At 40.4% G+C, this 11,141-nt stretch overlaps 1 protein-coding gene across 1 annotated transcript; it reads left to right on the top strand.

The window, feature by feature from the left end:
- Nucleotides 1–1,022: 1,022 nt before the first annotated feature.
- Nucleotides 1,023–10,032, top strand: pfkmb (phosphofructokinase, muscle b). Its single transcript, XM_056436773.1, is given in 15 exon segments — nucleotides 1,023–1,143; nucleotides 4,733–4,809; nucleotides 5,090–5,279; nucleotides 5,432–5,605; nucleotides 5,658–5,721; nucleotides 6,780–6,909; nucleotides 7,503–7,592; nucleotides 7,666–7,758; nucleotides 7,891–7,960; nucleotides 7,963–8,006; nucleotides 8,172–8,236; nucleotides 8,314–8,377; nucleotides 8,485–8,574; nucleotides 9,040–9,110; nucleotides 9,951–10,032. Coding segments are annotated over 15 exon segments (1,425 nt in total).
- Nucleotides 10,033–11,141: the final 1,109 nt, after the last annotated feature.

Consider the following 11,141-nt stretch of genomic DNA (forward strand, 5'->3'; position numbering starts at 1 on the left):
ATGGGAAGTTGTAACATATTGTGGTTTATTTGGGAATATTCTACAGGACACTCAAATTTAGCCTGATATGCAAGAAAACTATATTTGTATATTAATAGCAACCATTAGAAGACAAATAATTTACGTTTTAAAAAACATACAGTTCTGATTCCCCTATATCACATATTTAGAGTTGGTAGATTGTTGTGTGGAAAGGAATACTTAAAATAACCAATTTACTCATCTATTCTTGAAGAAAACAGTTTTTGTCTCAGGGTGGAAAACGAAAACAGAGTAGGCCTAAATCCTTAATGCGTTCCAATGGAGGCTAGGTCTGACAGCACCAAAGAGATATCAAAACATCTGTTGACAAACTGTAATGACACTCACCTCGTTCGTCGTCTGCTCACTGATTCACAAACATGCATTTTTGCCAAAATCTTAGCATTTAAAACTCGCGCGCTGCAATTCCGTGCATGAGTGGCTGGAGCGTTTTAATCATTTTGCTGATCTCAACAATGATTTTCTTCCGTGTTCGGCCTCCCCCAGAGAGGCCTGCGAGAAACAACTGGTTTTCTCCTTAAATTCCAGGTAACAGGGTGAGTATTCAGGGAATGTATACATTTCATATGATATTATAAAGTGCCGAATAAGATGATTTAGTGTAATATAGGATAATAGCATTGTTATATAGTGATACAGGTAAAATATAGTTAAATAAATAAAATAGTTAGATATATTACTACTTATTCTGCTATTTCCATCGTAGTAGTAGTAATACTGTTGATAAATAATTGATGAGAAGGTGCAGGTGTGTCTTTGTATTGCTTAGTTTAAATGTGCCAACATCTTCAATGTCAGATGCTCCTGTTCTTTTGTAAATTACTGTCATATTATACAATAATTAGTTGTGTTACTTATGTTGCATCCCCTCTGATTATAACAGACACAGGTGGATTGTATCCACCGTGCTTTAGCGATTAAGGTCATTCCTTCACGATGAAGTAGTGATATCAAAGCTTTTAATACAGACCAGATGCAGAATGGTTTCTCAAGAAGAGAGGTGCTGTGAGGATGTGGTATCCGGGCGTCTTTTCAGCCCAGTGGCTCTTCTCTGTCACACTGCTGGCCTGGCTGATGTTCATGCTCAGAAAGAGGCTCAAGGTGAGTGCAGTGTGGGTATTTGTGTCTTTGTGTGCTTGTTACGAGTCATTTCTGTCTTATTTAGAAGCTTGAATAAAATGTGTCTGAGCAAAGTTTGTGGATACCTTAACCATGTCTTTTTATTTTTTGCGGTACATTGTTATATAAATGTACCAGATCATAAATGCACTACAATGACATTAATCGACATGTTCAGTCGTGGGGATGACTGTGCAGTTTCACTGTAATGGAGAAAAACTGGGAGGGGTTCCAGTGTGTCTTATAGATAGCAGCGCCGTGTCTGCATTTTGTATCTATTTAAAAACAACTCCAGTAAGCTGCTGCATCCAACACGCCTCCCACTCTCACTGTGGTCCCTTTTGTTGAGGTCTGCTGCGCCGTAAACATCTGATTCATAATTCCAGACAGGAGTAGAGGACCAACTCAATATAATGTGGATCGTAGTAGGAGAATAGTCAATGATATAGTAACTGACAGTTGTGCCATTGGGGTTACATTTCTCTTCATACAGAAATTACTTACACTTAGAAATTACAAACAAGTACAATTGTTGATGTGAATTATAAGCGTTATAAGTGGGAGCCATCCATTTATAATACCCAAAGGTCTTGTTTGTGTGCAGCCAATTTAATTTTATATCGAGAAATACAACATCAATCTTTCTTGAACTGGACTTACAGTATGTGACTTGCTGAATTCAGAGGAGACTGTTTATTTATGTGTGTTAATAAAGGGAGATGTGCAAAATATGTTCACGTCCTTGTTCCCTGGCACACATTCATCAGAAACCAGCCTGTCAGCTACAGCTGATAGCCAAAGACATAAGGCCAGCGGGAGTAAACCAGCCTGCCATGTACAGATGATTTACATTGTGATCACAAATGCTTGAAATGCTTGAAATGTGAGAAAATACTGAGGAATAATTCTTAAGAAGCTGCCTTTTGTAGGAAAGGTCGGTCATGTGAGTGCCTTTTACGCTGAAGTGTCTAATGAAGAGGTTTTCTATAGCATATTCATATTCACAGTAGAGCTGAGTCCGGGTAATACGTCATAGTTCAATTCAATTCAATTCAGTTTATTTGTATAGCCCATTTTCACAAATTAGAAATTTGTCTCAGAGGGCTTTACAATCTGTACACATAGACATCCCTGTCCCAAAACCGCACATCGGATCAGGAAAAACTCCCAAACAACCCTTCACAGGGAAAAAAAGGGAAGAAACCTTCAGGAGAGCAACAGAGGAGGATCCCTCTCCAGGATGGACAGGTGTGATATATGCCATGTGTACAGAAGGAAACAATATACACAAATTAAAACACAGTAACAACACAATTAATGAATATGACAGAGTGTATGAATAGTTCGTAGTCGGCATATTCCACGATCGAGACCTCCACGATCCATCAGGCAGATGGAGGTAGAGAGGAGTAGTGGGCGGAGTCTCAGCAGGGCCATGGCATAGTTGGTAGTAGGCATATTCCACGATCCAGACCTCGATGATCCATCAGGCAGATAGGTTCTCCCTCTTCAGGTAGTAATGACCTCTCAGCATCTGAATGTGAAAGTAAGACGACCTCGAGCTCTGATCCACCAGGGATGCTGGTTAGTTGGACCGCAACTAAAGATCTATCATTATAGTGTCACAAGTAGGGCAGTCCATTTCAGACTATGTTTAATAATGATGCAAAGAAGCACAATGTCATCTATATTTGTACAATTTGTACCTACAGTTGCTGTGACAACAGATAATAAAATACAGTAGAGATATAATACTGTAGCTACAACACTGAATCACAGTGGATGTTAATATAACCTTTTGATGCCAACCACCAAAAAAACTATTGATGTCAATTAAAAAAAGAAATCAAATGGAACTTGGAAGTGGAGGTATTTAATTAAGTGACAAATATATATATAGAGTACAATTAATTACATAATCTATCACCCTTTCACTCAATCTATTGCATTATAGGAGAAATGAGCCCCAACACACACATGCATATGAACAATACAAATGAATGGAGGTGTAATCAAGGTATGTTGTTCCAACTTCTTCCTCTAGAAGGTCCAACGGCTACTTTTTTTGGAGAATATTGTATAATGAGATAAGGTTAACAATAAATAACAGTTAGGAGCAACAACATGTTTATAGTCTCAAGTGTTACACAATGTCCTATAGGTAGTTATTATTATATATATTATTATATTATCACTATACATAACAGCTTTTTGTCGAAATTCTAGCCCCTATTTACTGTCATATTTAATCATAATTGCAGCTTCCTTTTATATCAAATTTGCTGATTCATAATCATACTTTAATGACAACAGAGATAGATCTCAGAGCTAATTTATGGAGAAGGGCATCATGAATTCCTTCATTGCCAGCCTGGGTGAATTCCTTCATCCAAGCTGGTTGGAGCGCAGAGTGAGACAGCCGCACCCCTGACCTTTAAATTGATTGGGAATATCTCCACTGTGACCTTTGGGAAGTGTGTCAGTGACCTCCACATAACCCTGGAGTTTGAGCATGTGAGGCAGTGAGATATCCTTCTCTGTTTTTACCTGAAACTTTTAAGAAGTTGGTGTTTGAATGCAAAAGTGCACAGATTGATTACCCTTACCCTTCTTCTTTTTCAAAACACATAACCCTCAATCCAGGTTACTTCCTCTGGTCCTTCCCCCCCCCCTGCCCCCTCTCTCTTTCTCTCTAACACTGTATCGGTTGTGGGGGTTCATTTTAGAGACATGATCTTTCTGTTATATTTTTGTAGAGTGGTTAAGTGAAGTGAGACGGCTGTCCTTTGCTTCCTTTCTCTCCTCTCCTCCTTTACACTGTAAGTGGAGTTTCTTTTGGAACTATTGAAGATAATCTATCCACATCTTGTCCTTAAAGCAACCCCCTGAAGGTTGAGAGTGCCGACTGAGGCCCACTGACCTTTCCTGCAATACAAGCTTTCCATGACCACTTACAATTTAACTGTTACCAATAATAAAAATAAACAGTGAAATAAAATTGTCCTATAGTATAGTTTCATAAAGGTAAATGTTGTAATGCAACCATTATTTCATTCATTCATTTCTTAAATTCAATGATTGTAAGAGCTGTCACAAGGTTTTCATAATTATATGGGCACACACACAAAACTGTGCCTACAGGAATGAATGCAGCTGTGAGGGCCACAGTTTACACATTTTTCAAAAAGGTCAAATGCATAATCCTTCAATGTTCATGTACTGTCTGTCCAACAATAAAAAACTACAAAAGTTAATAAATTAAAATAATATAAACAAAAAAACTCATAACTGAGAAGCTGGAACCACCAATGTTTTGTCATTTTTGTATTAAAAGTGATAAATCACATGATTTGCTTTTGATTGCTGAATTGTTTTTGGCACTATTCCATCGTCAAACTCACAAGATCGACCTTAGATATCAAAAGCAAATCCCAACATAATTAACACATCACCTGTTGGACTGAAATAGCTGCACATGGCAGAGAAAACATATGCTTTAATCATTAAAACTGAAGCTTCTTTTCAACAATGACCCCTGTCCAAGGAGGTAATATTTAGTTTTGTTGCCAAGGTTACCAAGGTCTGGTGGATAGAGGAGACAGTATCTGCCTTGCTACTTGAGAGAGTGTGTCAATGATGATACAGCTGGTGAGATAAAGCATGTATTTATCTGCACAGACCAAATCTCCACTGTTTTTATCTTGTGACCAGTTGGAATGGATGATCTGTGTAACCCGAGCAACTCTTTAGTATCGACTACAGTGCAGTCCTGTAGGTCAAATGGTTATTTAAATGTAGAGGTTCATTAAACAGCTTAAGACTAAATGGACCATAGACATTGAGCTCTTAGGTTTCAGATACCCTTCCTTTCTCTCTTTATCTGCCTTGTGGTTCTTGTTTGAAACTCTTAATCCGTGACTAATGTGAGGGTGGAACTGTGATTGGAAGTGCCCGTTGTCAAGATCTCCGCACCAAAGAGGGACACACCAAGGCCGTCTGTGACTTGGTCAAGCAGGGCATCACCAACCTGTGTGTGATTGGTGGTGATGGCAGTCTGACGGGGGCCAACCAGTTCCGAAAACAGTGGAGAGAGCTGTTGGCAGACCTAATCCAAACTGGTGAGAGACATGAGCCAAAGATGTACCGTTCTAAGCAACACATTATCAACTATTATGGTACAAGTTGCTTTTGGTTTAGGCATGTTGGTAATTCAGGCTCCAGATACCTTAGAATGAACAGCTTCTAAGAGCGTTGTCACCTGTGGTCTCAGGTAAGATCACAGCAGCTGAGGCAAAGAGTTCCTCCCATTTCAATATCGTTGGCATGGTGGGCTCCATTGACAACGACTTCTGTGGCACCGACATGACCATCGGCACTGACTCTGCCTTGCATCGCATAATATAGATCGTGGGTGCCATCACCACCACAGCACAGAGGGATGCATGTGAATATCCTTCATTTATGAAATGGACATACTTGCCATTTCATTTTAAGAGTCTATGTGTTGTTGTGCAGTCACCAGAGGACATTCAGCGTGGAGGTAATGGACAGGCACTGTGGGTGAGGACAGCCTGTGTGTGTGCTCACTGTCACTCAACTGCTAGTTATACAATACCTAGAAAACATGTACTGTATATGGATGAAACACTGAAATGTCCCTCTCAACTACATTGGAGTATCTCAATAACGAAAGACAAAGGATCTACACCAATGCTATAAGTGTGTGAGGTTGATCGTAGGCTCAGTAGTGCTTTAACCCTTGTGTTGCCTTCGGGTCATTTTGACCCGATTCAATATTTAACCCTCCTGTCGCCTTCGGGTCAATTTGACCCGATTCAATGTTTAATGTCGGTGTTCTTTCGGGAGTCAACAAACAAACATAAAGTACCTCACACTTAAACTTGGAAAACAATATTAATTCTAATAATTTTCTGGAGATTTTAATAGCTGGGGTCATATTGACCTCAAGGGTAAAATATGTTAGTAAATATAAAGGTAACAGGAGGGTTAAACATTGAATCGGGTCATATTGACCCGAAGGCGACAGGAGGGTGAAACATTGAATCGGGTCAAATTGACCCGAAGGCAACATAAGGGTTAAGTTAAATGCTGACATCAACAGGCTCACATTAACAATGCTGTCATGGCTATGTTTGAGCTGGCCTGGAAGTAGAGTTAACCAATAATGTTTACCATGTTCAACACCATAGTTTAGTATGTTAGCATGCAAACATTTAGCACAAGCCACAAGGGACAGCTGTGGCTGATAAGGATGTGATTAGTTTTGCAGGTTTTAGTTTGGGTTTTAATCACCAAAGTGCTGGAAAAATTATAATTGTGTCCTAATGATGGCGCTGGTATAGAGGCAAGAATAGGTTTGACAGTTTATTGGATGAACTGACCCCACTGGTCTTAAAATTCAGTCGCATATGAAGTATACTATAATATACAGTTTATTTAATAAAATACTCACTGTGCTATTGTATTTTGTCTAAATGTAATTTAAGAGGCTTTTCCTTCCTACTTAGATTTATTTTATGACAAGTCAGATTTATAATATGAAACATCACTAGCCTTGGATATTATCTTTCAGTTTAGTAAAAGACACGTGAACCCAGCGCATAACTCTTAACTTACCGTTACCTGGCTTTGGCGACAGCTCTGGCCTGTGGCGCTGACCGGGTGTTCATCCCAGAGATGCCCCCAGATGAGGGATGGGAGGAGCATCTGTGCAGAATACTGACAGCGGTACATTTTCTGTCTTGCATTGTCTTCAATTACTAATTTAAATTTCACTCAATTCAATTCAGTTTATTTTATATAGCCCATTATCACAAATTACAAATTTGCCTCAGAGGGCTTTACAATCTGTAAACATACGACATCCCTGTCCCAGGACCTCACATCGGATCAGGAAAAACTCCCAAGAAATAGAAAAAAAAACTTTCACAGGGAAAAAAGGGAAGACACCTTCAGGAGAGCAACAGAGAAGGATCCCTCTCCAGGATGGACAGAAGACATAGATGTCATGAGTACAGAAGGAAACATTACAGAGTTACAACACATTCAATGAATCTGAATAGTTGGTAGTAGGCATAGTTCACAATCCAGACCTCCACAATCCATCAGGCAGATGGAGGTAGAGAGGAGGAGTGGGCGGGGCACATCAGCACATGGCATCAGACCCAGCCAGGTCTGAAGCAAAGTTAATAATGTGCGAGTTAAAACTCATTTAATGAATATGACAGATTGTATGGATAGTTGGTAGTAGGCATGAATGTATCTTATTTATATTTGTAAGTCTGCTTGTTGATCTCCAAGGGTTTCTCTGTCCCTCTCAGCAAAGAGGCTCACGTTTGAATATTATCATTGTGGCAGAAGGAGCAATAAACCGCAACAGTAAAGCCATCACATGTGACAACGTCAAAGAGGTCAGTAATGACAGAACTCCAATATTCCAGCACACATATAGAGTCTTTCTAAAATCCTAATCTCTCTGTAAAGCTGGTATCCAAGAAGCTCGGCTTTGACACCCGTACCCCCATCTTGGGCCATGTGCAGAGAGGAGGAACCCCTTCTGCCTTTGACCTAATCCTGGTAATACTACCACTGTCTCATATATAAACCTTTTAAATAATAAACCACGAAACATATTTCTCGTAATCAATGTAAATAAACACAAGTGTACCTGCTTCGCTAAGCGTCTGCTTTTTGATTGTCATGATTCAGGCCAGCCGGATGGGCGTGGAGGCTGTGATGGCTCTGCTGGAGGACACACCAGACACTCCCGCATGGGTGGTCAGTCTGGAAACATGGCAGCCAGGCTGCCTCTCACAGTACAAGTGGTGAGTCAAATCCGTTCCAAATGCAAAACAGATCATCTTTCTTCAGTTTGTACAAAATTAAAAAACAAGCAAGCTTACAGAAAAGCAAGATGTTTTTGATTCCTTTTTTGGTTCCGGTTAAATTTCTGAGTTTCCTTTTTGTCCTTTGACCTTCTGTCCCATCAGACAACAGATGTAACCACAGCTATGGCTGAGGGTAGCTTTGAAGAAGCGGTGAAGCTCAGGGGAAAGTGAGACATGCTCTTCTTCCTTTCCATTCTCGTGTGTTGTCTTGTGTTTTAAATGCCTGCACATTTCTGTACAATAGAATCTTTGAGAACAACTGGAACACTTACAAAATGCTGGCTCATGTGCACATCCCAGAAGTAAAGGTCAGGATCTAAGTTGAACCATCTTATGGTACACCAACTGTCTCCTAGTCAATAACTCCCAGTGGAAAATAAATGTATCTTGACAAATGTCTCTGTGAATGTGCCAGAGTAATATCAACATTGCCAGAACTGGGCTCCTTCAGGGCTACCAGATGCCGGCAGTGCACGACGGCTTCAATGGCTTGGCTCATGGAATGGTAAATTACAGATAAAAAATAAATAAGTATGATAGAGCATGCCCTCGGTCCCTGCACAGATTGTGTCAGGTCTTTGTGACGGGGTGAGGCTCAGGCGCAGAGAGACAGGCTGGACGCAATATAAATAACAAAAAAGCACTCTTTAATGAGGCAAAACAGTTCACAAAAAATACAAGGTCCAAACGGGGCAGGCAGGGTCAACAGGCGGAACCAGGAACACAGACAGGACGACGGGGAAAGGACACGGAACTATAGACGACAATCCGACAGCAGCCAAGGGAAAGACTGACACAATATATAGGGGGGGAAACACAGGTGTACGACATCAGACAGTAACGAGACAAGAGTGGCTGAGGGCAGGTGCAGGGAATTAAACAATTAAGACAGAGAAGACACAGAGGAGACACAGGAGACACGGAACATAGGAGACACGGAACACAGGAGAAACAGAACAGGGTGTTACAGATTGAGCCGATTGGTTGGTCTGGAGTGGCAGGGTGGACTGGAAAAGGAAGCTCCCTGCTGGGGATGAAGAGGTATCATATTTTAACAAACCACTCTGTTGATTGGTACAGTAATACCAGAGCATGTTTCAGTGTTATTAAAAGTGTACTTTAAACTTTACAGTGGGCAGGTCTACTACAACAATATTCATCCACGAGCAAAAAGTATCATAAATGCCATGATGCTTATTGTACCTTAAATTCAATTCAATACAATGTATAGCCCAGAATCACAAGTTATAAATTTGCCTCAGAGGGCTTTACAATCTGTACACATATGACATCCCTGTCGTACGACTTCACATCGGATTAGGAAAAACTCCCCGAATCAGAAACAAAATATTGTTGTCTATTTGTGTCACCAAATATAGCTGAAGCTGCATTAAATTGGAGATCAATATTAAGAGCCTCAGAAAGTGTTTTAGATTATAGACCAATGAGATGTCAGAGAAGGCATGACCAAAACATGGAGTTAAGTTGGCAGGGGTATAATGACCTATGTTGCTAGTAGCATCTAAATAAGGGTATATTTGAGCTAATCTGGCTTTTGAAAATGAGCTTGATGGAGCTTTGAATTGTATTATGCTAAGTTTTGCACAAGAGGAACTGTCATTCATTCTTTTTAAAGCACAGTTCCATATGTATGTCACCCTTTTATTGGCCATGTGTGTGTACACACACATGGCATTAGAATCTAGCACTGCTCGAGTTGATATATAAACCGCCACCACGGTTATGGTTATGAGAAAAAAACTTAAAAGGTCATCCACGGATTAACAATCCTATGGGCTTTAGACTTTGAGGATTTGGGGATCTTAAAGTGTTTACTATCTATAACTCCTCTATGCTTTGTGGGTGTACGGGTGTCTGTAGCGATGGCCTTAAAGTCAGCAGAACCATACATCTTATTTTCTGCAACAGCCTTGCGGACCAGCGTGTTGGGGATGGCCGATAGTGGCACATTTAATCCTGCGAGTGTTTTGTTTTTTTAAACGACCACCCAGGTGGTCTAGAACTGTCTAAAACATTATGAGCTGCAGTGACACTTCTCACCAAATCATACAGGTGTGAACCTCTAACCAGTTGCTTATTGATGATAAGCTCTCCCCTATCTGTCCAGGATACAGCATTGTTTGAGTTGGTTAAAGTATCCAAAATACATTCAGCATGTTTTTTACTATTTTTAGGCATGTGCTTTATAACATGCCCCAAAATCAGATCCTTTTTAGGGGCATCGGCATAAGTATCCTGTGCCTCTTTTGAGACGATGAGACTCGAGCCTTCATGACTCTCGCCCGGAGGTAATGACAGCGTCAAGACATTCTTCTCTCGTTCACCTTGTCTCACAACCGCCAAGTATCTTTGAAAAATACCTTCATATTTTTTAGCTTTCTCATACATGTCTGTATCGGGTTGTTTTAATACATCACTCATGGCTCTATCAAGGTCGTTTTCCACAGATTGTCTTATAGAGCCAGGTCGCTGGTCATGCAGAGAGGGTTTTAAAGAGTCCATTTGATGCTGTGGCACCAGAAACATTTTCTGGGTATGGTCCATCTTTTGGGTTTTACTCACTTGCCCCTGTTAATAAGGCTAATTATAAAAGGAATAGCAGCCCCTAACAGAGGGAATAAAAAGCCGCCGGTCTGATTGAACGTCTTTTTCTTGTTTGTGAGTTTACCCTTTTTGGCGGCCACCAGTCTAATAAGGTTCTTCTTCTTCAAGAGAGAGTGTATTGTTTGTTAGTCAGGGGGATATTACCTCTCAACACATTGAGGGCGATCTCACGAAGGGCGTTGACAAAATCAGCGTTGGCATTACCCACAATGACTCTCCGCACCTTAGGTGGCGATTTATATATCAACTCGAGCAATGCTAGATTCCTCTGCATGCGCTGAGACATTATCTCTTTTGCTTTTTAGCAATATACACAACCGGTTGTTCTGACAACACAGACGTTCTGAGTCTCAAGTGTTCAGGGGTCATGGCTTTATAATCTATGAGTAGATAACCGTAGGCCGGGTGTGTCGCATCATTAAACGCCTCTAAAAAATGTTTTGTATT

The sequence above is a fragment of the Pseudoliparis swirei genome, chromosome 18, assembly GCF_029220125.1.
Source record: "Pseudoliparis swirei isolate HS2019 ecotype Mariana Trench chromosome 18, NWPU_hadal_v1, whole genome shotgun sequence".
Taxonomy (NCBI): Eukaryota; Metazoa; Chordata; class Actinopteri; order Perciformes; family Liparidae; genus Pseudoliparis; species Pseudoliparis swirei.